This window comes from Mustela erminea, chromosome 4 (genome assembly GCF_009829155.1).
Source record: "Mustela erminea isolate mMusErm1 chromosome 4, mMusErm1.Pri, whole genome shotgun sequence".
Lineage (NCBI taxonomy): Eukaryota > Metazoa > Chordata > Mammalia > Carnivora > Mustelidae > Mustela > Mustela erminea.
In genome coordinates this window covers 141,567,563-141,595,080 of record NC_045617.1, presented here as the reverse complement: position 1 = coordinate 141,595,080, position 27,518 = coordinate 141,567,563, and the positions used below count along the sequence as shown (strand labels likewise).

At 43.5% G+C, this 27,518-nt stretch overlaps 1 protein-coding gene across 5 annotated transcripts in view; it reads right to left on the bottom strand.

Moving 5' to 3' along the window:
- Window positions 1-17,049: 17,049 nt before the first annotated feature.
- Window positions 17,050-27,518, bottom strand: part of RNF144B (ring finger protein 144B) — a 170,172-nt gene continuing 159,703 nt past the window's right edge. For all 5 annotated transcript variants that reach the window (XM_032341202.1, XM_032341200.1, XM_032341201.1 and 2 more), the window contains 3 exons: window positions 25,883-26,027; window positions 21,873-21,962; window positions 17,050-20,722 (listed from right to left, as the gene is read on the bottom strand). In XM_032341202.1, the coding sequence (XP_032197093.1) occupies window positions 20,582-20,722; window positions 21,873-21,962; window positions 25,883-26,027 (376 nt within the window). In that variant the 3' untranslated portion in view covers window positions 17,050-20,581. The remainder of the gene's footprint in view (window positions 20,723-21,872; window positions 21,963-25,882; window positions 26,028-27,518) is intronic.

Genomic DNA, 27,518 nt, shown 5'->3' with positions numbered 1-27,518 from the left:
GGGACCACTCCACCTGCTGTGTCTGGGACTCCCGTGGTTGCATTACAAATCTGTGCCCGGATGAATGGACTGTTGGTCCTTCTGCGGTTGTGGCCCCTGGTCCCGGGTTTCCAATGGATGGAGCGGGGGGCGGCAGCAGCTCACCCGGCAGAACCAGTTCAAGCCATAGATTCCAGAGGCAGCTCCCTCGGAGGGGACTCTCGGTGCTTGCGACCGCGGGCCTGGCGTTCTGGCCTCATCTGAAATCCAGGGGCCGCTCTACTTTTACTCAAGAGGATTTCTTTTGGGGTGGGTTACGCCAGATCCGTGGCATGACTTTTAGAGGTAGAGCTAGAGTTGTCTCACAAAGTCTGGACAAGCTGGCGTAACAGAACACTCCGGGCAAACAGGACCTCTCTGGGAAACGCTCTGGGGGATTAGACATGCAACGGGGCGGAGTCTAGACATCCCTGGGGGTCAGAAGATCCCACCACAGGGCCATTCAGAGGTTTGCATGCTCCAGCCGGGAGAATGATCTACTAGAGACTGTCTAGGGCCTGGGAAATAAAAAGAAACCTCCCTTCCACCTGGTTGCTTGGCCTGTTCGTTGTTGTTCTGTTTGCTGTTCCCTGTTCAAATTTCCACCCTGGCTGCGTGGCCCCTGTGCACCTCCTCCGTCCCTTACAACCCGGACAAAGGAGGCTGCAGTCCTCAGATTCCCCGGAAACACGCACCGGGAACAGGTAAGAGCTCGATTTCATTGACTGAAAGATAAGTACTTAGAAACATCCGGCATTCTGAAAGTCAGAAAGGTGAAAACCAACCCAAAGGTTTTTCAGGTTCATGTGATCTGGAATAATCTTTGGTAAATTAAAACAGACATGTCTTTTGGAGTTACCAACATCAAATATAATAGATAATCAACTTTCATTCTATCTGAATTTTTTAATTAAATTCATATAATATCTGTTGTGATTTGTCAGCAAAAATGACTTAAAAGGATGGTTCAGGGGTGCCTGGGTGGCTCAGTTGGTTGAGCAGCTGCCTTCAGCTCGGGTCATGATCCCAGTGTCCTGGGATCGAGTCCGGCATCGGGCTCCTGGCTAGGCAGGGAGCCTGCTTCTTCCTCTGCCTCTGCCTGCCACTCTGCCTGCCTGTGCTCGCTCTCATTCAATCAAAAAATAATAATAATAATAATAAAAAATTTTAAAAAGGATGGTTCATTTTGTCTGTCTCCTGAAATTGCCATGGAAATAGGTAAGAACAAGTAGGTTGAACAGATAAAACTTTTATATACTTTTCAAAACCTTTCGTCACCTCAAACATTGAAGTTTTGCTAAATTAAGTAATATACTGGGTTGGATTCATTGGTTGAATTCTAGTTGAATTCTAGGTTTTGGGGTTTTTCTTCAGATAAGATAGAATACTAAAGCACTGATTACAGAACGAAGGTTTGTCTGCTTTTGGCTTTATGTTGCAGAGAAATTCCTCAGTTTACTTGGGTTTGTTAATAAAGATGCCTTATGCCTAATGAAAGTCATACTATGAAAAAATGTTTCTAGAAATTGTGAAATATATTCATAAATTTGTCAATCTAAAGAATTCTGGTGTAACAGTTTACCCTTGGTTACTACTTAATTTTCACTGAAGACTGGGGTTTCTAAAAGTCAAAATTCTAATAAAGATAATTGAGTCTGCTGGAAATTATGAGGAAAACAACTCTGTATGCAAGAAAAGTAAGATGTGTTTCAATAAGATACAAGAAACAGGAATATATTGAAGGGGGTAAAAAGAAGAAAGTAATTTTGCCCCCAAATTACGACTGATAATTTAGAGAGAAGGCTGAGGACAAAATCTGAATGAGAAAGTTGTAGAAGGTTTATGAAGGAGAATCTTTGAAAGAATTATATGTGTGATCAGGATAAAGTAAGGCTGGGAAGATGGGGTAACTGGGCGATGGGCATTAAGAAGGGCATGTGATGGGGCGCCAGGTGGCTCAGTGAGTTAAAGCCTCTGCCTTCGGCTCAGGTCATGATCTCAGGGTTTTGGGATCGAGCCCTGCATCCGGCTCTCTGCTCAGCAGGGAACCTGCTTCCCCCCACCCCGCACCACCTGCCTCTCTGCCTACCTGTGATCTCTGTCTGTCAAATAAATAATTTTTTTTTAAATCTTAAAAAAAAAAAAAAAGAAGGGCATGTGATGTAATGAGCACTGGGTGTTCTATAAGACTGATGAATCACCGACCCTACCTCTGAAACTAATAATACACTATATGTTAATTAATTGAATTTAAATTTAAAACATAAAAATTTAATAACAATTTTTTTAAAATCCCAGATAAGCAGTTTTTTGGGGTTTTTTATTGTTGTTTTCGTTCTGTTTTGTTTCTTTAGTAATCTCTACATCCATCAGGGGGCTTGAACCTAAGATCAAGAGGCACATATTCGACCGACTGAGCCCGCCAGGCATTTTCCAGCAAAGCAGTTTTGTTTTTTTTTTTCAGCAAAGCAGATTTTAAAAACTCACAGGGTCAACTGCCATTCTTGCCAAGCTTATGTAAATAATTAGGCTAAGTCTGCTAAAACCGGACTTGTTTTACAAACGAATTAGTCTTATTTAGGTTTTGATGCCAGTGAGGGGGATTTTAGAGAAAAATTATAATACCACATGTTTGTGGATGTTAGATTCCAGTTCTGATTGTTTAATGTTAGTTGTTCGCCTATAAACCTGGGCTGGATCCTGAGTTTTTCTAGTTTATTAGAGCTGAATCCCTGGCTCTGACCACCACACTAAGCTTTCCAATTTTCTTTCATTCTCTTGACTTGGAATCGCTGAAAACTAAACCTGCCCCTTTTCCTGATGCTGGACAATGCAAAGCTTTCTTTATGAAGGCCCCAGCCTTAGTATTACCTGATTTTGACAGGCTGTTTGATTTGTGTGTACATGAAAGATAAGGAGTAGCTGTAAGGCATAACCCAAAGGCTGGGGCCTTTAAAAAGAATGGTAGCTTATTTTTCTCAACAGTTGGACACAGTGGCCAGGCATCGGCCTCCTTGCCTGAGCGCTATAGCAGCCTCATTCCTCTTGGTAAAGGAAACAGAAAAACCATCAGCCAACCAATGACTGTTTGGACCCCACACCAGGTTTCAAGTTTTTTTGGAATCAAACCAGAATGTTACAGCAGCAGGCCATGCTCATAGAGACACCCCCACCTCCCAGATAGAGCTGCCACCCTACTCCCCAGTCATAAAGTACTTGATCAAATTTACTCTAGCTGCGGAGATCTCCACAGTGAACTTCTGTCCAATGCAGAGGAAGTCCGGTTTGTAGATGGCAGCGGTTTTATGGAAAATTGACTAAGAAAGGCAGAATATGGGGTTCCTGGGTGGCTCAGTGGGTTAAGCCTCTGCCTTTGACTGTGGTCATGATCTCAGGGTCCTGGGATCGAGCCACACATCGGGCTCTCTGCTCAGCAGGAAGCCTGCTTCCCCCCACCCCTCCGCCATCTCTTTGCCTACTTGTGATCTCTATCAAATAAATAAATAAAATCTTTAAAAAGAAGAAGAAGAAGAGCAGAATATGCAGTAGTATCTCTAAATGCTCTCATAGAGATGAAAAGATGGCCCAGGGCACCTCAGCCCAAAAGGCAGAAATATTAGGCAGAATATTAGAATGGAGTAAAGACTGGGTGTTGACTATGTAGCCTGAGACTAAATATGCCTTCTCTGGAATTCCTGCCCATGGAGCCACATGAGGGAAAAGGGCTGCCAAGACTGGGGAGTTTCACATGTGCCACTAACCTCCTCTCTGCCACTATGTAAATTCTCTCCATCCTACTTCCAGGATGAGATCAGCCTGTAAAATAAGGTTATTAACGGCCTCCAGTAGTCACAGGATGGATGGTAAACAACAATGAGAGAGAGAATCTGGGCAGGTTGCTTGGGGATTCCTTAAGAGTACGCACAACTCACCCATTAGGGTAAGCTTCATACCTACTGTTAATAAAGATTATGGGCATGCCAGCAATGAAGGAAATTATTGAGAGGATAAGAAACCAATGTGTCTCCTGTAGACAAACGTATAAACCAGACCCCCAATACCCTGTCTAGTTAGAGCAACCCAGAGCTGGGGGACTATGCTGGGGAACACTGGTAAACAGACTTCCCTGTAATGCCAAAGGCCCCTGGAGGGTTCAGATACCTTTTGGTGTTCACAGATATATTTACTGGGTGGATAAAGGCCTTTTCCTGTAGGACAGAAGGAGCTAATAAAGTAACAAAGGCCTTAAACACAAGTTGAGATTAAATTCTGCCTGGAGGCCTCAGTCTTCGTAGAAGACAGACTGTGCTAACAGAACTCTGAAAAAGACCCTGGCAAAATTGTACCAGGAGACCCAGGAGAATTGGTTGAAGTGACTACCAACAGCTCACCCTAGAATGAGAGCCGCCCCAAAGGGCAAACTAAAAGCTCAGCCCATTCCGAATGACTTACGTGAGGCTCTTTCCAAAAGGTTCTGACTCCTTCCAACCTCCAGAGGTTTCTCTAGACCTTAAGCATATAACTAATCTCCAACAGGTAATAGATACACTCAACAAATATGGAAGATTTTTTGCCTCCCTGTATGAACCTGGGGACTGGGTGGACATCAAAACTTAGAAAACTGAGCCCAACCCAGATCAACTATACCCTTTATGGACAGGCTCTGCCTAGAGCTATTAACTCCACACTCTTCCTTAAAATAGACTCGCATCTTGGATGCACCCTACTAGAGTCAAAAAGCATCTGCACCAGAGGCCCCAGAAGGAAGAAACGCCACCAGCACCAGATGACAACAGATACTCCTGCGAGCTACTCACCAACATGAAACTTCTATTCTGGAGACGGAATCATTCTCTCTGTGACTGTCCAGTATACAGCAAAACAGACAGTACTCAACCCCCTCTACCTTGGTCTGATTTTGAAATGAACACTTTGTTGACGTCAGTCCTGGTCACTAGTATCCTAGAGATGCAAAAAGCCATAAACACACTAGAGCGTGCTTGGGAAGTAAATTCACGTAAATCTCAGTAGGGTCATGGCAGAGGGACACAAACTGAAGAGGCTCTTACTACTGATTGAACCTCGCATACATAATGTTGGGTATCATTTGGATCCACGAGCATAGAGATCATCAAATTACAAACGGGAGCAACACAAGCAGCGTGGGGGGAACCTGGTGACCCACAGACACACCTACCAGGGGATATAATATGCTCGTCTATCACGTCCTATGACTCCGTCCATGTCCAGCAGGAAGTAGCTACAGAAAACAGACCTTCTCCTCGTGCCCCTCAAGAATGAGGAGCAGGAAAAAACTAAAGAAGGGATTTGTCACCAGCTAGACCCCCAAGCTGGCCTTCACTGCCCGCCTGCTAGTACTCACCCACCTCTGTCTCCCATTTTCCCTCAAGCTCTTCTTTCTACCTCGTCTCTGACCTCGGGCAGGTGGGAAGAGACACCGCCGCTCCGGCGACAGTCGCCGCCCTGCGGGGACCCCCAGCCTGCAGAGACCACCCGCACAGTCTGGCCGGAGCCCCTGCGGTGCACCTGCACAGATGGACCAGACAGTGACCTCTAGCATGACTGATGACCTTTACGTCATCATAGCACTGAACTCCCTGCCGGAGGAGGAGCCTCAGCCTCATTTACATAACGTACAGTGTACGCAGAGGCACGGTTCCCTGAGGCGCATGCGCGACCGTATGCGACCCCTGCACCTGTCAACAAGTCTTCTGTGTCTCATAGTCACACTAATCCTCAATGACAGGAACTCATCCACCCCTGCGCAGGGAGTCGTGGCTTTGGAAATTATTCCAGATGAGAGTATCCTTTGTGGGACCACTCCACCTGCTGTGTCTGGGACTCACCGAGGGAACTCGCATGGGTTCGGTCACAGTTATATTTGTGACATCTGATATACTAGAAACACTAGAAATAAGACCACTCTTAAAAATGTTACCCTCCAAGGGCGCCTGGGTGGCTCGGTGGGTTAAAGCCTCTGCCTTCGGCTCAGGTCATGATCCCAGGGTCCTTGGACTGATCCCTGTGTCGGGCTCTCTGCTCAGCAGGGAGCCTGCTTCCTCCTCTCTCTCTGCCTGCCTCTCTGCCTACTTGTGATCTGTTAAGTAAATAATTAAAATCTTAAAAAAAAAAATAATGTTACTCTCCAATGTCAAAAGCCCTAAGTGGAAACATTTTGTCACAAATGAGAGAAGCTTATATTGTGGGTTTCAGGCAATCCATGGAAAAATAAACACATTTTAGTTCAAAAATCAAAATGTTTTTTAAAGCCCTTAAAAATATTTACGTAACTGTCAATTCTTAATTCACTGTTTGAAATCCGGAAGTAGTTTTGTGTTCTGCGTTTGAAAGTAAAATTTATTATTTCAGCCTGAATAAAAATGTCATGGTGTCTAAGTTGATGTGCCTGCCATCCACCTGGGTATTTACTACTCATTCACACACACATACACACACACACACACACACACACACACACTTTCACATAGTATCCCATCCATCAATACAGAGTTACCCCTTAAATTTAACTCACTTCATAGAACATGCGATGTGTACCAGAAACATTGAGGAAAAACTAATCAACAGCAAGCAACCGAATGTTAAAAGAATCCTAAGACTGATACATGCAGAATATATATATAATCCATTGTGTGCTTCAAATAAGGATAATGAGGTTCTGATGTCTCTAATATAAATGCTAGAAGAGACACATCCCTGGAAATTCCCCCAAGCAATTTTTGCTGTAACTATTTTCAACCATCAAGAACTATAAACAAATCATGACATTCAACCCTTGTTCTTTAAGTTTTCTTATTTTAAATTAAACTGGTAATATTTTTCACATGCTTCTGGAATTATCCATTATTTGGTGCCCAGCAGCTGCTTCTGGCAATTACCAGTTCCTCATCTAGTAAGAAGTTCTAGGATCTAGAAAACAGTCACTTCCAATGGTCTAGATGAGGAAGCTGGAGCCAAGATAACTTGTGTATTGTCCAAAGCCACAAGGGACTAGTAGCATTCTCACACCTTCATCTACTCATCCATCCTACTCAGAAGAGCAGTCTTTCTAGCTCAAAACACCTAAAGCACCTGGTCCGGGTCTGTATTCCTGCACTGGGCAGGAGAGTGGAGAAGGGAATGACCTTGATTTCCAGTACAGGCCCCTCAAGAACTCCCAGCAACAGGTTAACTCAAATCCCTTGCTTTAGTGGTCTGACTTGAGGAGAAACACCGTCCCGTACTTTAAATCAGCTCTCACAAGGCCTTGTCCCTTCTGAAACTGACACAAGATTCAAGCCAATCCTGAAATTTCTGAAGCTTTGTTGAAAAACGTGAGATCTGTCTCCTGGAAAGACCAAATGGACCTTCCAGCCAGAAGAAGGGAAGCTGCTCTCACCTTGCTGTGCCAGATTCAAATGAAACCGGGGACCACAATCTCCTTGTAGGAAAGCTAGGTTTTGCTCTTAACACTTCCCTGAGTTTGTGAATTCTTCAGCTGATAGCATCATGTCTGTGACGTGTTTGGCTTCACAGAGCAGGGAAACAAAACAGCAAAAGGCGAAATGACCCACTGAGAATGACTGCCGTAAACATGTTGGCCTATGTCCCTTTCAGGGAAATCAGAGATGGAGAAGAAGGGAAAGTCAAAGAGATCTGCAGTGACTGTGAAGAACTCTGTGAAAATAAAATGCCAACAGAACACAGCCTTGAAAATTCCCCCGAGCAGACAAAACCAGTTTAGTCATACAAACAAAGCTTAACTTAGCTGATTTTGCAAGGTGAACTTGACCTGGGTCATTTCTTGCTTATGCCTCTGAAAATCACAAGCAAAACTGCTCCCCGACATTGATAGGAGGTCACCAGTGACCAATGCCCTATCGTTCAAGAAAATTCTGATACTATAATCAATCACTGCTTTCTCACTACATAAGCAGCTTTATGATAATATGCTGCTGAGCCTCATATTCCATCTTTCAAGTGTGAGTGTTCCTGGTTTACAAACTGTCTTTGTGGTGTGTGCACAGTAACCTCTTACTCATTACCACTTTGGCGATTCACTGGTTTCACTTCTGCTCTTTCTGAACCTTCGCCACTTCATAGCATGAGAAATGCCATCTGAAAAAGAACCCCAATGTGTCTGAGGCCAGTGAGCAAAATGGCTCTGGTACCCAGAGAGCCCAGCAGCCCAGATGCTTTCTCATCAACACTGAAATTGGATCGAAACTCCTGTCTTTGCATTCTGAGCCTCCAACTTCACTGGGCATGCTTGCTTTCTGATTTTGTTTGTTGAAGCTTCTTGGGAAGTCACTCTATTCTGTTCAGAAGTGGGGGAGGGGCACCTGAGTGGCTCAGTGGGTTAAGCCTTTGCATTTGGCTCAGGTCATGATCTCAGGGTCCCACATCGGGCTCTCTGCTCAGCAGGGAGCCTGCTTCCCCTCACTCTCTCTGCCTGCCTCTCTGTCTACTTGTGATCTCTATCTGCCAAATAAATAAATAAAATCTTTATTAAAAAAAAAAAAAAAAAGAAGTGGGGGAAACATATGAGGCCCTGTGTTTTATAATAGCTTTGGAAAACAGAGCTCCTCATAGTTAGAACATTGTAGTGTTATCTGTAGACAGAAATGAGTTCCGCCTGGTCTATGGACCAGGCTCTTGTGCCTTTTTGGAAAATGAGTGAATTTTTGGAATTGTAGTGGCTGTTTGGGGGAATCTTTAACTTTTAAGGATGTCCACTGTAAAGGACATCCTTAAAAGAAAGGATTCCAAACCTTTCAGAGACAATGAAATCCATTCTTTGATGGGTGTAGAGAAGTTACTAAAAAGACAAAATCACTTCAAAACTAGCTGTGAAAGTCACAGCATGAAAATAAAATAAAACCTTGCAGCATGCAAGGAAAAATACTTAGTTAAAAGAAAAAAACTTAAGTCACCTGAGCAGGTAAACTTAACTCAGTCCATCTGCCAGAATACAATTTGGATACAACTGTTCTTTTCAGTTTTACACCTGGGTCATGGCTAAAACCTTTAAAACAAGAACTATAAGATCTTTGTTTGTATCTGTCTGTATGTTTATGCATGTGTCATAGATATAGAGATATGATGTTTTTCTACCTCCAGATGGTATTGCCAAAACTTATTTGTACAGAGCTCTATTTAATTGGCTTAAAGAAACCAGCCCAAATGTTTTTCAATTTCACATGATCTGGGATAATCTTGAATAAATAAAAGCTAAAGTTTGTTGGCTTCATAAAGCAGGCATGCCTTGAAAAGTTGTCAATAACGAAACTATCTTAAGATAATGGTTAGCTGTTCAATGTCTAATCCAAACACAATTGTAAAAATAAGTAAATAAATGTAAGTAAGAAAAATTTCTAAGATAAACTAAATAATAGGTATTTATTGAATATGTAAGTCATTTAAAAATAAGGTAAACATTAAATGATAAACATAGGTATATTTACTTTGGTCTTTTAATTTTTTACAGAGAGGCAAAAGATACTTAGTTTTATAAGTAAACGTGTTTTATGCCACGATGAAAGAAAATTTTGTTAAAGATCATTTATTTGAGGGGCGCCTGGGTGGCTCAGTGGGTTAAGCCGCTGCCTTCGGCTCAGGTCATGATCTCAGGATCCTGGGATCAAGTCCCACATTGGGCTATCTGCTCGGCAGGGAGCCTGCTTCCCTCTCTCTCTCTCTCTCTCTCTCTCTCTGCCAGCCTCTCTACCTACCTGTGATCTCTCTCTGTCAAATAAATAAAATCTTAAAAAAAAAAAAAGATCATTTATTTGAGAGAGTGTGCATGTGTATGTGCTCACGCATGCACACCAGCAGGGGGAGGGGCAGAGAGAGACAGAAATCCTCAAGCGGACTCCCCGCTGACTGCAGAGGACACGGAGGTCTCTATCCCAGGACCGCAAGATCATGACCAGAGCCCATATCAAGAGGAGGACTCTTAACCAACTGAGCCATCCAGATGTCTAGGAAATTTCATTATGAGGGTGTCTGGGTGGTTCAGTTGGTTAGGTGTCTGCCTTCAGTTCAGGTCATAACCCCGGGGTCCGGGGATCAAGCCCTGCATCCGGCTCCCTGCTCAGCAGAGAGCCTATTTTCGACTCTCCCTCTGCTGCTCCCCCTGCTTGTACTCTCTCTCTCTGTCAAATAAATAAGATCTTTTTTTAAAAATGAGGAAGAATACAATTCTAGAAATTATGAAGTGTATTTACAAATTGCTAATCTACTATGGGATACTAATATATGACCACTCACAATTGCTTGCTTCTAAGGTTTCTCTGGAAAGCGAAGATTATTAAAAGTTAAAATTTATAATCCATATGTAAAAATGAAACTGCTATAAATAACAAAAATGAAAGAAAACAACAGTATATGAAAAGTAGGTGAGGAAAATAGGTTTTTTAAATTATTTTTTATTTTTAATAAGGAAAGGGCTGAAGGATGTGAGGTTGATTGGTTGGTTAGTTTTTGGGAAAGGAAAAAAAAAAAAAAAGCAATTTTGCCCTAATTAGAATGATTGTTCCAGGATCAGAAAAGAAAAAGAGGACAAAAGCTGAATGGCTGGGGCGCCTGGGTGGCTCAGTGGGTTAAGCCGCTGCCTTCGGCTCAGGTCATGATCTCAGGGTCCTGGGATCGAGTCCCGAGTCGGGCTCTCTGCTCCGCGGGAAGCCTGCTTCCTCCTTTCTCTCTCTCTCTCTCTGCCTGCCTCTCTGCCTACTTGTGATCTCTCTCTGTCAAATAAATAAATAAAATCTTAAAAAAAAAAAAAAAGCTGAATGGCTATAGAAAGTTGTAGAAAGGTTTGTGGGAAAGGAATCTTGAGAAAGGAATTTTATGTGTGGTCAAGTCTCACTAAGATCAGAATAGATTTATTTAAGTTAAAAAGAAAAGAAAGGGAGTTTTAATGTCAAAAAAGTACACTGCTGTAAAATTTGAATTTGGTTTTCTCACTGTTAAAGGGACAAGGTTTTATTAGATTATCGGTCTGCTCTTAATAAGATATTGTAAGCAAAGTTTTTCCTTTACCTTTAATGTAATCTGCCTAGAAAACTGAGATTCTGTGTTTTGTCTCTGTCAGGTCTTTGATTATTTAAGAAAACTGAATCTTCTCTATTAGAAGAGTTAAGAAAATATTTTTTACAACTATGTAACTTTTTGTACATGTTACATTTGAAAGAAAATAAATAAGAAGTGATGCTAAACTTTCTATAGGGGATATTTGTATGAAATTCCTAAAAACTGACATGTCCTGGTATAAAATCAGTCATAATTTCTAAATGTATGTCATAGAAATGATCACATTCCCTTCTCAATTGCATTAAAATGAACTGTCCTCAGATCTTTAACCAGGGCCATTTTTAAGTCTTTTGTCATTTATAGACAGTTACTGTTTTACTCTTGATTCTTCTCTGAGAACATTTACAACGAACTATAAACAAAAGTACTCCATATTCAAGGAGATTCATAGAAATGACCTTGACAAGAACTCTAAAATGCAGTTTCTGAGAACTCGAACATCATAGCACCAAACTGGGTAAGAATTTCTAAAACTCTGATGGAAAACCAATGGACTCATAAAGCTGCTAAGCCAACGAGAAGCAAAGCAGGTATCATTACAGCATGAACTGATGGGGACTTTTTGTGATTCCATTTAAAATGCTGCTGGTTCTTTAATGTTTTGTTTCTGAGATTTAAAGGACCCCTTTTTCTCCTCTTTTAAGCTCTCTATAACTTACAGCAATTTGGTAAAGTGTCTCTTTGCAACAAGGGTTGAAACGCTTACCTTCTTGATCCCTCCAGAATTCAGAAACTCTTCAAAACAAGAGAGTTTTGAATGCCCAGTCTGCGATTCCTCATGAAAATCTCCAGCAAAGCAATTTAAAAGAGCCTATGTGGTCAGTCACATTCTTCCTTTATGTAAATAATCAGGACAAGTTTACTGAAACTAGACTTACTCTGCAGACAGATAAGACTTACTGTGGTTATCTTTGAGGAAAAGGAAGATGATTTTTTAGGAAAAAATTATCTGATATTTATGGATGTCAGATTCGAAGTTGCTCATTGTCTTTGAGGTTTTGTGTTCTCCCTATAACTGGGCTGAACCCTGAATTTTCTGGTTCCCCCCAGTATTTGGCTAGAGCCCTCCAAAAGCCAACATTTCTAATTTTCTCCCACTCTCTTGACTTGGAATTTCTATGGAACTAAAATCACTCTTTCCCAGAAACCACAGAAGCTAAAGCTGGGCTATTTGATAAGGCCTTCAGAGAAGTCACCACAACAGCTCATGGGTGGGGGCAATCTTCGCGCCTTTTGCAATGTGGCAACTCAGAAACATCATTAGAAACATTCACGTCATAAACCTGAAAACCTGACAGATCGCCACTGCCTGCCCAGGCTCCCGTCTGATGATTCTCGTGACCCAACATCCAGAACTCTTCTCAATGGGCTGCTCTCCGAACTCAGAAACCAGTTTTATAGTCTGCTTGAACTGTCAATCTTTGTTCACCTTTTATTTCTATAGAAGTATCTCTCATTTAATTATCTGATTTGCTCACATCACAGAGAAGCTCATTTAGGCAGAAGCCCTCCTACAAGCACCACCTTTTGAAACAAAAGGTCTCGTGTTCGTCCTGTCCTAGGTAATGAAGAGGACATGCGATTGCTAATCCGTCATGCCGTGCCTACGTATGTTAAGTTCAAGAATTATAACCCATTTCAGTTATTTAATTGGCTACATCTTGGCCCCTGAGAACTTTGCAGCCCTTAACTATTGCTCTTTTTCTAGTCCTCATATCAAACTTCTCCGGTGTGTTACATATTTTCTAGGGCTTTACACTCATCGGCAGCTACTCACATGCCAAATGGTATCCATCAGGATCAAACAACTGGATGAAACCAACAATAACCACAGAAGTGATGAAGATGTTGATTATATCTTGGCCTGATGATGCAACTGGACAGAAACATCAACTGTGCGATTCCCTAGCCTGACTGTATCAGTAGCGGTGACACAGAATAACACCACAGTGGTTGAGAATTCTCAGCCTATGGAGAGAATGACCAAAAGGGGGAAACTGTTAAAATAAGAAAGAGACCAGTCTTGAAAATTCCCTGAATTACAATGGGGCGCCTCAGTGGCTCGGTGGTTAAGCGTCTGCCTTTGGCTCAGGTCATGCCTAGGGTCCTGGGATTGAGCCCCATGTTGGACTCCCTGCTCAGCGGGGAGCTTCCTTCTCCTTCTGCCTGCCACTCACCCTGCTTGTGTTCTCTCTGTCAAATAAAGAAATAAGATCTTAAAAAAAAAAAAAAGGAAAAAAAGGAAAGGAAAGGAAATGCCCTGAGTTGCAGTTTAAAACAAATTTAGTCATACAAACAAAGCTTAATTTAGCTTATTCTGCAAGACTAACTTGACCTGGGTCATTTCTTGCTTATACCTCTGAAAATTATATTCAAAACGTGAACTGCCTCCCAAGGTCGGTATGAAGCAACTACTGACCAATTCATGATCATTTAAGGACATGCCACTATTATAACCAATCCCTCTTTAAAACAGACACTGCTCTCTCATTATATAAGCTGCTTTATAACAATAGAACTCCAAACCACATTCCAGGTTTTGGTTCACTGAGTGCTCCTGGCTCATAGTCTTTTTGGTGTTTGTTTCGTCAACTTTTACTAACTACTCCTTGGGCAATTCGTTGGTTTTGCTTCTGCTATTTCTGAACTTTTGACACCTCAACGTCGCTTGAAGATACACAGGACCACAAGGAAGGCATGAGAAAGAACTGAATTCTACCAACAATCAGTGCGCTTGGAAAAGAACTCTGAGCCCCAAATGACAACAGCTAGCTAAGACCTTGATCTTCAGCCCAGCAAGGTGGAGAGCAGAGAGGTCGGCCACCTCATGCCGAATTTCTGATGTACAGAAACTGAGGTTAATAAATGTGTTGCTTCAAGACACTTAAAAAAGTTAAAATAATGCTAAGAGGTCCTAGGCTGGCTCATGAAAGATGCTTCTAGCTCTGTCACTAACCCATCCTATGATTGTGCCATGTCACCTAGGCCCTGAATCTCACCTCCCACCTGTCAGTTGGGGAGGGCCGTATTAATAGGTACTTGCTAGAGTAGTAGGAAGAGCAAAAGAAAATGTGTTTGAAAGTACTTTGCATACCATATGGCATTGTGAAATTGTGAGTTTCTACAGTAAACCAGCTAGCTCTCCACCAAAATCATTGTGTTGATATTTGAATTTTGCATTTTTCTTTCCACCTAGCTTCCATTTTAATTGAGCATACAATTAGATAAATATTTATCTTTGAAATATCTCCTTGTGAAAAAGCAACCTAAAGGAAATTTTTAAATCTAGAAAGACGATGTATTTTCTGAGGAGGTCATTCCTGCCTCAACATACATCTGCAAGCTTGAAATGTATTAACCTCCCTCTTCTCCTTTGGGAACAGTGTCTGGCTAGAAACTGGTCACCCACACTCATGGCCGTAGCACACACAAGGCCATGGAATGGCTCCCCTTCTCACACCTCCTAAAAAACAATGTCCCTCTGACGCTTGTGACCTCATCGGACCCTCTATGCCTGAGCCAGGACAGAGGAAATGACACTTTAAATGGTTGGCCCGGGGACCACAGCACCAATCAAGAGTAAAGTCATCTTACTGCGAGCTGGGTGTCTGTCCCCTGATCCCACACCCGTCTGGGCAGGGAGAAGAGAGGACACTGCCTGCTTGTTCTGTGCCCCGGGTGACATCAGATTTGCCAACCCTCTCCCGACATTCCGTTCACGTGCCCTTGCAGTGCCAAAGTCCCAGGGCCAGGCTGGAATTCAGGACACATCATGCAGGCGGCGTGTGGGTTTCTGGACTTGTTTGCTTTTAGTTAAACAAATGGGCTTGGCTTCAGAAACGAGGTCCAGACTGATCAATAATCAGAAGTGTCACAACTTGAGAAAAATTTCACATTCATTTTATCTGAATGCGCTCAATGGCATTCATGTGAATCACCCCCACCATTCCTCAATACTATCCCTCCTCGATCACACCAGATTATTAAGGCGAACGGCAGACCTCATTCTCTTCTGATCTAAAGCCTGAATTCCAGCTTCAACATGCAAAATAAATTTTTAAAAAAATTTAAAAAGGGAGAACTGATAGAATTGCTCAGGTAAAATTGAAAAACATAGAGGCAGAAAATGGAATTCGAAGTACAACTTCTTTACACACATCAGAAATCCATTCAATAACTCTATTATTTACAGCCTCCTTTCTTGTTTTTGAAACTGCCAGTGGACTGATTTATTTAATGATCAGCCACAAATACACATTATAGCATAAGCTGATGATGTTAAAAGGAAAGGATTTGGCTTTAACAATCACTTTGAGTGTTGACCGTCAACATCAGAGGAGCCTGTGACAATGTACTCTATATTATAGAGAAGAGGCAAACATGTTGGCATCTGAACTAAGTACGGGGCCCACCTGCAATACTCATTCCAGTGTTAGCAGGATACACACCACCTAGTAATTTCTTGACTAGCTTGCCCTCCACTTGCCCTTCTCCTCTACCTAAACCAGGGAGGGACTGGGGTTGACCTCAGGGGTGGCCGTCTGCCCCAGGCAAGCTGTCAGACACGCAAAAAGCACAGAATCTCAATGGTTATTTGAAGTAGTGATTGTCTTACATATACCTCCACCAAAGCCGGTAATTGAGAGGGGAGTTCATTCCCTTGGTATTCACAGATACGGGAATGAAGACCAGATCCAATGAAAGCGCTGGAAGTATTCTGAAGGAGTCTTACATTCTTTTTCTGGCTACCAGGGTAGTGTAACCCTTGGTAAGACATGAACATAAAACCACTGCTTTCTCTAGGAAATGTATCTCAGATCTATTCCATTTATCTCATAGGATTGTTCTCAAAAGTTCTTTAGAAAGTTTATGTAAAAATACATAAATAAAACATAGTATAAATTGCTACTGAATTATTTGAAGAAACTCATTTCTTTCTCATAATGTAGAGTTGGATACTATCGTTACGGTCTAAAAAATAAATTTATTATCTAACAGATGAAACTAATTGAATTACAGAAAAACCTAATTATAATTCTTCAGATTCACTAGGCTCATAATTTACATGGCAATGAGCTTGTGGGTTGGGCACTGATTAAAATCACTGCTGTTTAAAATGGTTCATTCAATCATTCTTTGGGGAATGCTAACTCAAGTTTAGCAAAGACACTTTAAAAATGAAAAAATGTTGACATTCTAGGAAAGGATTAAGCAAATTAAGAAACCATAACAGAAAAATCTTTTAATACAATCTTACTGATTTCCTCAAAACTGAATGAACAGAAAATGGAATTTGAATTATAAGTCAATCCTAAGTCTTCGTCCCCAGTATCCTAATACAACCATATACAAATCAATAAAGAGCCACCATCACCAGCAGATCAGAATGTGAGCTTTCAGCTTTGCACAAGTTCTAGCTGGAAACCAACTTCTGGCACTCAGCATTTGGTGAGCCCTGCCTTGAATACTAATCAAATGGAAATAACCTTAAGTTAACACTAATGTAAATCCACTAACATTCTTAACGAGGAAGTACATTCCTCCAGCAGACTTGTGGAAGATTGGAACCAACCATGGAGAGTATGTAGCCCAAACCTCAATTTCTAGAACTAATGGCTTTAATGCCTCGCAGCATTTTTTTATCAGAATGATCAAAGACCTAAATTATTGGTTATTTCTCTGGATAATGATCAGTGCCTGCGCACAGAGCATGTTGGATATCCCACATACAACAAAAATGTGTGCAACAAGGGAAGGCGTTATACTTCCTCTTATTTAAGAAACAAGATCTCCACACTGGTACCGCAGATTTGGGTGCTTTTTGCCAATTCTGAACCTGGGATTTAATAGTGCTTCGTGGGCTCCTGGAGGATAAACTTGAATGTGTCTAGAAAGGTGCAGCACAACATAAATTAAACACACTTGCTTTCCTGCTCTGCATTTATTGGGGCTACAGAGACTCAAACAGCTATTTTCCTCTCAAATAATTCAGAAAAATATAATACAACAGCAATTTCTTAAATACATAACAAAACTTTCTGGATCATGAATCGACATGAGATGTAACAGCCTACAGGTATCGACTGGACAGCTTTATAAAAGGTCACTCATCTACGGCGTTATGAAATTGTCTTCAGAGCTACACACATATATATACATGGTTCTATATACATAAAGGCATCCATTCATGAACAGAAAGTCAAGCACTGTGTACAGAAGGGTAAAATAATACATAGAGTCTGAATAGTCTTTAAGAGACAATTTGGGGTTCCAAGCAATAGTGATTTACATTCAAATAAACATGTAGATTTTCAAATCTAGATAGGTAAAATTTTCATGATGCAGGCTACAGGAAAATTCACACTGTGAATTATTTGTTCTTCAAAGGCCTCTTTATCGAAATAGAGATTTCAACACCAGAGCAAACACCCATTACGTGAACAAACAGAATGCCTACGACTCTAAAATTTGCTTCCATATGCCTTTCCCCCTCATCTCCCTACTAGTAACCAGAAAAAAAATTCCCAGAAGAAGCAGCAGCTAGATGTTGTGCCTTTATATCTGTTAGTGTTTCTGGATGGGGGGTTATTACCTCCAGATTAGAATTTGGTGAAGGAGTTTTGATTTCTATTTTAAAGAGACTATACTACTCCAGACAGAAATTTTTTTTTGCCACGACATCCAAACAGGATCATGTAGGCCCATATTTCTTCCTAGTATAGAAAGAGAATCACCAGGAGAATATAGGACTGACAGAGGAAGGAGGCAGGTTAAACTCTCTCACTGGCCAATTATCCCAAATGAGAGCATCTATCTCTGTTATCCACGTTGCCAGTTCTCTCCTTTATAAACAAAGTTTCCAGCTCGGCTTACACCTTGCCCTTTGAGGCACAGAGATCTATCTCGGTCTAACCCACCAGCCCATCCCTGTGGATTCTGACGGTCTTATACAAGCCAATTCCCGTAGCCACATAAGGAAGAAGTCACGATCTTCCAGGCACTTTTCGACATTTAAAAACTTAAATCCAGTTGTTAAAAATCTGTCTCACAAACAACACCCACTCCCTGTGCCCTATGAAAAAGTAGCTGATTTTGTTACAGCATCTCTGTGAGAAGACAGATTCCTTCAGTTTGGCCAAGGAAACAGTATGGATGTTTTCTCCTACCTTTTACTCCAAATTTGGGAGCACTGCCTATGGTAACATAGGATGTTAAGTTATTCGAAATGAGCCCCTGTTTAAAGATTCTTTGTGGACTCGAGCTTAGAGAGTTCACTCGTGCTGGAGGACATTGCCACGACAGACATACTTGATACAAAAATGCAATTTCATTGAGTTCCTGTGATCCCCTGAGCAGTTATAAATGCCCTTTGCTATAATGAGGCAGTGTTAAGACAAAGCAAATTATTCAAATACATGTACACTTGTCTTTCTACTAATATGAAATACATTGATAGAAGAGGGTACTCTTGTTCTGAAGCGTTCGGAGTTTCAAAGGAAAATAAAGACACCTCATATTGAGACATTTCCAAAAAATGACTAAAAACGTTTTTGGTTGGTTGCCATTCAAAAGTTTTCCCAGAGTTCTCATCTATGTTTTATACAAATGGTAAATAAAAATGTACACGACCGAGAGATGTACTGCACACAAATCAGGTATCGATATGTACGTGTGAACTCAAGTTCCTTAAATATGCCCATCCCCACTCAGGATACATTCCATAACATCGGCAAAGCACTGTTCTTTAATAATAGGTCCAAGATAGCAGCAATTTAATAACTAGTTACCCAGTTACCTTGGGGAAGTACGATGGGTTCTGATAGTCCCTCCTGGCGGTGTCGCCGGCTTCAAGGAGAGCTCTCTAGGAGCATCTTACAAATTCCCATGAAGCACCAGGCTACGTTGCTAAGGGCAATTAGGTAATCCTGTCAATGGAGAAAAGCTTATTATCTTTTCAAAACCCGTGTATTCAAAAATCTGATAACGGGAAAAAGAAGTTGCCATAAGGCGATACCAACCCAAAGCATTTATGATACAGAAAGCATTGACATTTTATTTCTTGCATTTTTTTTTGTTATTTTTTCCCATTTCTTGTACACACAGGAAGTGTCTGGACTGCCCTACCAGAAGCTGGAAGAGCGATACGAAACTGCGGAGGAGAGAGCGGCTCTGAGCTGTGTCTGCAGAGATGTAAGTAACCAGATTATCGGTGTTTTTACAAAACTGAGATGGCATGACTTTGAACTAGGCGTTGTTTTAAAAGAGTTAGGTTTATGAGTCTATACCATTGGGTGAGTTACGAACTTGCAACCAAAATTTACATATATAATATGCAAAAGAACAAACCCTTCAGGTTGACTTATAATAAATCACATTTGTCCCAGAAGGAAAGACAGAATGGCTTTGAGGAAACATTTATATTCTGTGTACCACTGGATAGACTCACGCATGCCCAACGGATGGAAATTCTAGGTAGGCAGCAGCTTAGTGGACTGATGTACACATGGACTTGGATACGTAATCCTGGTGTGTACTTTTAGGGCCAACTCTGTGTGGGATGCATGAACACAGAGCTCAGGAAAGGTCTCTGTTACCTATGATGAAGGGTACCCTTGACCCCTCAGCCACTTGACCCATGTTGCCTATAAACCAATCCTGGTTTATAGGATTGTCCTCCACAGCTACTGGCTGTAGGAGGACAGTTGATCACCTTTACCAAGGTACACTGGCCAAGGGAGAGCTACTGGATCAGACCGCACTGTTTGAGTAGACGCAACCCCTTCGCTTGGAAGGGACAACTCCCTCTGCACAGCAGTTTCTCCTGCTTGAAGCGGAGATCACACGGGAAGAAACCTATTGTGTTTCTGCCAAGTCACTGTGGGAATGCCGGGAACAGCAGCCCCGGGAGCCCGCATAGGCAGAACCAACAGACCCACTCCTGCTGCTTGGCACTTACGACAACTTCCCCTTAAACAGTGTTATCCTTTCCCTCCTATGGGGGGCCGGGTTTCTTCCATATTTCTCATGGGGGTCAAATCAACATAGAACAGATTCTAGCTGATGAGTTACGATGTGTGTTGCCAACCGTGACAACACACTGATGATACTGAGCGTTCACTTCGGCTCTTCGAATTTGGCTGGAAGTTGAACAGTCCAGTGGGATCCTGCGGAAGATAAAGTGATGGTGGGTTAGCTCCTTCTCAGCAGCCCCAAAGCTTCCCGACATGCTCCAGAGACACCGGCTGAGACTGCAGAACCCAGGTCCTTCTCTTCAGACAGGCTTTTCTGATGCCTTTTCTGATGCCAAAGACAGGCAGGCCAAGTTCAAAGTCTGGACACAGAGGCACTTCCAAAGTTTGGCAAGGAGGGGGCAGGTTCACTAAATGGGGCTTTATCTCCGTGTTTCTCATGATAACCCCAGACGTCCATGGCACGTGCACAGAAGTGGAGACCTTTAGGTCGTGGAGGGGTCGTGCTTTTTCTTCTTGCCCCGACAGGACTTGCAGACGCAGCAGATTATACATGGGGAAGCCAGGAGCAGCAAGGGTGAAGTCACCAGGGCGATGATGCCCAGTCCCACCAGGATCCCCACCACCTGGAAATTCGGAAGAAAAGCCTGCTTCAGCGCTTAAGTCTCCCTAGATGTGCAGCGAACCCTCCACTACAGACGGAATGCTTGTCTCCTCCCCTACCCCGCAAAAATTCCCATGTTGAAACCTTAATGTCCAACACAATGGTATTTGGAAATGAAGGCCTTTGGGAGGTAATTAGGACTGGAGGGTGGAGCCCTCACAGTGGGATTAGTGCCCTTATAAAAAGGGATTCTCAGAGCGCTTGCTTCCCCCCACCTCCCACGCACGGCACCACGTGAGGACACGGTGACAAGAAGGCCATCTGCAGATCAGGAAGAGGGTCCTTGCCAGAACCCAACCATTCTGGCACCTTCAACTCGGGCTTATCATCTCCAGAACTGGGATAAATACGTGTCTATTTTTCAAACCACCCAGTTTTATGGTAATTTATTCTAGCAGCCTGAACGAAGACACCACCTCAGGCATATGAAAGAGTCACAGTTATGGGACCTTTCAGCCAGTGCCCGGCATGACCTGAACCAGATATGAGCCAGGGAGGCAGATCCGAGGTGAGAGGAAGAAACCGGACGCCAACCTGAGCTCCGGCACAGGCTCTGTGTCACCCCAAGTTGTTGGCACTCTCCCTACCCGAGTCTCCTCGACAGCCTCATAGGGATGCTAACATGATTCCGAGGCTATTAACACTGACGCCCTTAAAAGGAACGTAGTCTTTAATAAATATCAAACACTATTAAAAATAAACCAGGACACCCTCTGAACCTCCCAGAGAAACCCACAATGGCATGTGCAGAGGGATCGAAGCTCCAGCAGGGGCCTACAGGATTTTAGAGAACTGCCTTTTATAAGAAATACGACTTACAGGGCTTTACGAAAGTCATTCTATCCTTTTTTTAAGAGGAGAGAGTATCTGCCTGGATTCTGCAGGTCACTGTTAATTACTGGGCCCCTCTGGGGCCCTGCCCCTCGCCCTACCCTCAAGGGGATCGTGCTCCTGAACTAGCTGCAGGCAGCTGCTGACCCTGGCCCAGAGCTCTGCAGAACCTCCCAGGCTGGGATAGGTAAGCAGAGAACAGGGTGGGGAGGAGGACGGGGTGGGCTTTTTAAGCCATCCCTAGTCCCATACAGCTCCTGCTCCCTTAAAGGTCAGGGTACCTGCGTTCGGTTCCACATCACTGAGGCTCTTGAGTGGCCCAGCTTGTTCCTGCATGGCCCTTTGTCGTAATGTCTGAGGAAAATGTCATTCTGAAAAACAAAGAGAGAGGTTTCAGTAAACACGCTCTTCTGAACAGAGGGCTAAACACTAACCACATCAGACGGCCGTGGTGGAAAGCAAAGGCTCTTTCCGGGAATACAAATGGTGGCCTCTGGGAATTCCAAGGCCACAATCTCTAGAATATGTCTCAGTACTTTCACAAATCATGGCGTGAAAACAGATCCCAATCATCAAGACCCTTGACTGAGTCTAGAAAGGATTAGAGTCCTGACCAACCATCTTTGACTGAGTCTAGAAAGGATTAGAGTCCTGACCAACCATCTTTGACTGAGTCTAGAAAGGATTAGAGTCCTGACCAACCATCTTTGAAAGGTGGCCCTAGAACAGGTGTGACGTGGAATGGAGATTTCGAGTGGAGAGTATGTGGGAAAAAATGCCAGCGGCTGAGATGGGAAACACAGACATGGGGTCCTAGGAAGGTTACTAACTCAATGGGGGAAGAAGGAGAAGAAATCACAGACGAGAGCAAAGCCCCCAGACAGAGGCAGGAGCCTGGTCGAGAGAAATGACAACAGAGAGATGAAATTTGTTGGGAAGATGATGGCCACACTTCGGACAGTTAAACTCAAGAGATACTCAAGCCGTATCGTTCAAAAGGCAGCTGATTGCACAGATGAGAATTTGGGGGGAAAGATGGGAGTCAGCGTACGTGGGGTGGAGAAAAACCACAGAAGTAGATGAAATCACCCAGGGAGAGAGTGTAGACAGGCAGGCAAAGAGAACGTAAGGAGGGGGCACCTGGGCGCCTCCGCTGGTTAAGCATCTGACTTTTGAGTTCGGCTCAGGTCATGATCTTGGAGTTGTGAGATAGAGCCCCATGCCCAGTGCAGAGCCTGCTTAAGATCCTTTCTCTCCCTCTTCCTCTGCCCCTACCCCTTCTTGCTCTCTCACTCTAAAAAAGAAAGAAAGAAAGAAAGAAAGAAAGAAAGAAAGAAAGAAAGAAAGAAAGAAAGAAAGAAAGAAAAGAAAAGAAAAGAAAAGAAAAGAAAAGAAAGAGTCAGGAGCACCTGGAAAGGAAACAGAAGTAGCCAGAAATGTAGAAGGGAAATCAGAAGAGACGTCATCACTGAAGCAGAGGCGGTCAAGACGTCAAAGGCAGTGGAGACTCGAGGTTAGAGGAGGATTGGAACATCCATTAAATTTTACCCAAAAGACAGTACTCAAAGCCTTGGCAAAACACAGTCAAGTCTGTGACAATGTGGCAGGCTAAGTGCATTTCAAAGGACTGGAGGTAAGTATCCAGGATGAGAGGCAATTAGGCTGTTTTGAGCTTCTTCCAAGAGAGGAAGAGAGAAAGAGAATGGTAGTAAGAGTCATGCAGGCTTGAGAAAAATGGGACTCGTTTTTAAGTGGGACACAGCTGAGCACATGGGGATGTTAGTAGAAATTGAAATCACAGGAGAGAGAAGAGATCATGGAAAGGGACAAGTGTCTGAGGTCCCCAGAGCAGATTAAGAACACTTCGTCCTCTGAACCAGCAGGGATGAGGACCAAGGCAGCAGCAAACTCAACACCTCAGCAAAACTCAAAAATCACTCAGTTTGGGCATCTGTCTCAGGCTTGGCTCTTGGACAATCATCCTGCTCCCAGACCCAGGCTCTGAAACTTTCCTATAAACAAAGATCAACACCACCATCTGACACAGAACACTTGTCGAGAGAAAAACATCATTACCAACAAGCCAGTGCCCCCGGCGAAAACCAAGAAAATTAGATCTCAGAAAACAATGACCAGAAAAAGATGCTTCAGTATTTGAAGTCTGTGTATCCAGGCTTTTAACATCTGTGCCATTTCAACTCGAGCACCGGAACAGTCCAAGTAACAGAACAGTGTGTTCCTTGCAACACCATACCCCAAACATATTTCAGCCAAAGGATGGGGGGATCTGGCACACATCTTTATTCCCTTACATTCTTGCTTCTTAAAAAGAACCTCATGGGCCCAGCCTCCTTGGGATATGAACCCAATTAATGTTCTGGTTAAACCTGAGGGCAAACAGAAAAGATGTCTTTCTTTTGTAAAAACACGAGGGGTGTACAGTCAGTGAAAACCTCAGCCAGAGTATCACACGTCAGGAATCATAATGGGTCTCAAATATCACACATACATTCAAGGGCTTAGGATCAATGGAATTAACCAAATAAATAAATAAATAAATAAAAACACTGCTGAGATTCCACAGCCTGAAATGTCAGTTTTCTTTCCCCTAATTTATACCTCAGCTTGAAACGCCAAGATCGGGCTGATTAAAATTCTTCCACACAGATATCATCTGAAACAACTTGCCTAATTTTCACTTAAAAATCAGACCTGTGGCAGCCAGCATGCATCCCATAATAGCCGCACACAGACTCACTAACCATGTGATACTAAAGGATCACCAGAGCCGCTTATCAGACTGAAGCCAACCAGGCAACTGAAACGAAAAATTGCACGCAACGCCCGGATGGCTCAGGCGGTTGGGTGTCTGGCTCTTGATTCCGGCTCAGGCTGTGACCTCAAAGTCATGTGACCGAGCCCCGCATCTGGCTCCATGCTCAGTGTGGAGTCTACTTGAGATTCTCTCTCTCCTTTTACCCTTCCCCCAACTTGCGCTCGCTTGCTCTCATTCTCTCTCTAAAATAAATAAATAAATCTTGCAAAAAAAAAAAAAAAAAAGAGAGAGAGAGAGAAATTGGGAAAAGAATGTTCACCATGACGGAGAGCTCACTCTGGTATGGACATATTTCACTGGTCCACATTGCCAGAATAGGAACTATCTCTTCTTATTCATGCTAGAAGAAACACTAGGGAGGGAGATCTGCTCAGCCGTCCTTCACAACACTTTTTACCTCTGAGGTTACCGTGAGCCTCGGCTTGGGGCTGCCTGAGCCGCACCTGACCTGGGCCAGGTGTGCTTCACCAATGGTGAGGGGGAAAGAGTCACTGAGGCAGACCCCGTTATCCGGGAACGGAGCCCTAACAAAACCAGAGCAGGACCACAGTCGTGCCAATGAATGGTTATTTAAGACATCCCCTTGATTTGAGTGGCTTTCTTCTGTAAATTCAAAAAGAGGAAGAGAACCAAATTATGGTAGGCAGAAAAACTGCTCCCCTACTGATGCCCGTGGCCTACTCTCCAGAATTTGAGAATTTGTTGGCTTTTGTGGAAAAAGGGACTTTACACAGGTGATTAAAGTAAGAGCGCGAGATGGCGGAGAACAGCCTGTATCATCCAGATGTGACCAGTCTAATCACTCTTTCATCCAGATGTGGCCAATCTCATCAGAGGGTCCTTAAGGGCAGAGCAGCTTTCCCAGCTGTGGTCAGAGGGAGCTGCGACAAAGGAAGAAGGGGTCAGGGAGACGTGATGTGGCTGGCTTCACAGCTGGAGAAAGGGGCCACAAGCCAATGAATGTGGGCAGCTTCTAGAAGCTACAAAACCCAGAAATGGATTCTCCCCTGGAATCCAGAAAAGAATGCAGCCCTGAGGACACCTTGATTTTAGTCCAGTGAGACACACATCAGATTTCCAGAGGATAGAACTAAAGCCAAAAAAATCTCTGCTGTTTTAAGCCACTATGTATGTGGTGATTTGTGACAGCAGCAAAATAAATGAATACATTGACGGCTCTCTACGTGATAAGAGGAGACAGTGCCCCCAACACAGAAGCTGTCCCTAAAACGAAAGCTTGCCTTTAAAGCTAAGCTGACACAGTGAAGGGACTCAAAGGGACATCTGCTAGACATTTAAGTAGCAGCCTCAGAAAGACTCCTTAAGAAAAATAACCTTCTTTTGCAGGATAAACATAGACTCAAGATTTTAAAAGGAAAGCCTGGAGGATCCCGATGGGTGCACAGATATGATGAAGAGAGGCCACAGGAGAAGATGCTTCCAGGTGGCACTTACGTCCAGGTTCTGGAGACAGTACCAGCAAAACGTGTGTTTGCAATTCTTGCACATCATCTGGGCACAGCCCTCGTTGCGTTCGATGTAAACCCGACAAACGGGGCACTGCTTGATGGGGGCTTCTGCGTCTGTCCCAAAGAGGGCCCTAGAAACAAAATGGATGAGAAATTATTGGGGGGTGGGGGAGTCAAAAATGCTGCTAGAACTACAATGGTGTCCGCTGACCAGGGCTGGGGAAGAGCGGGCCAAGTGTCATTAATTCAACATGTCACTAAAGCCGTTCTAGATTCCACTTTATGGGCACCAATTGAATTCTTAGGGCTCCTGATGGGTGAGGTAGTGGCCTCTCCCTCATCTGAGCTTAATTCACTTCCATGGAAGAGGGTGGGGGTAAAAATAGGAGGGACACACATTATTAGTCATTCAGATAACTCAAAACAAAAAAGAACCTTAATTTATGTATCTTTGGCTAGGAGTCATGCTATAATTGTACTTTCCACACCTGACTTAGTTCCTTATTTGGCCAAGTTAGTATTTCATTCCCTGAGCACACACTGTCTAAAGCAAAAGCACAAGCATTCTGCTACACAACAGAAAAACCAGTTCTGGATCTGACACGGCATAGACAAATCTTCCTGGCAATCTGTTCTGATAAAGAAATGGAACAGGTCGTGGGATGCAAGAATCAATACCTGAAAATCAATGCCCAGCCTCATTAAAGAGACTTGCTCCCGACAGATGCCTAGATCAGCGCAGGCTCACAGCCTTAAGAGGCATGGAAAATAAGTGGAACACATGGGGGGTGTGGTTAGGGGAGCCACAGCGCTGTGCTGCACATTAGCTAGCGTTCATCAGAACCAGCTCCCGGTTCACGGAGACATCAAGTTCACAAAGCGTCCTTGGATCCAGGATCGGATTTGGTACTCACCATAACAGTATTATAGCAGTGGGACAGTTACTATTTTAATTCTTTCCCCCACCACCTTTTTTTTCCCCCCAAATAAAGAAGCAGACTCACAGAGGCTGAGTGACTTCCATGAGGTCCCGCCGATACCAAGTGACCATGTCAGAACTCAACCTCTCAGGGTGCCCGGGTGGCTCAGCCAGTTGGGCATCTGCCTGCAGCTCGGGTCACGATCCCAGAGTCCGGGGATAAAGCCGCACATTGGCTCTCTGCTCAGTGGAGGGTCTGCTTCTCCCTCTGAGACTCCCCCCACCCCCACAATGCTCTTTCTTAAATAAGTAAAACCTTAAAAAATAAAAATAAAAAATAGAATCCAACCCCTCTCTGCTCTGGGATCTTCCCCTTGTCCCATGATGCCCACAGACCTATCGGCCACGTGCAGAGGGTACTGGCTAAGAAGGCATGTGCCTGCCCCGGGCACTAGGTCTGGTTTTCCTCTTGTTTGTTTGGTCCCAGATTCAAGCACAGTATCCTAGCCAGGTAGCGCTCCCGTTCCTGAAGAACGGTTCCACACTCTCTGAGGGTGTGGGGTGAGCCAGCCAACTGGACTGGGCACACCGGTGCCTCTGTTCTCGCTGATGCAGAACAGCCGGAGCCTCCAGCAAAGCCAGGGATCGTGCACAAAGGTCTCTCGCTCTGGGCCCTTCTGCTGCCGTAAAAACCCTTTGTACT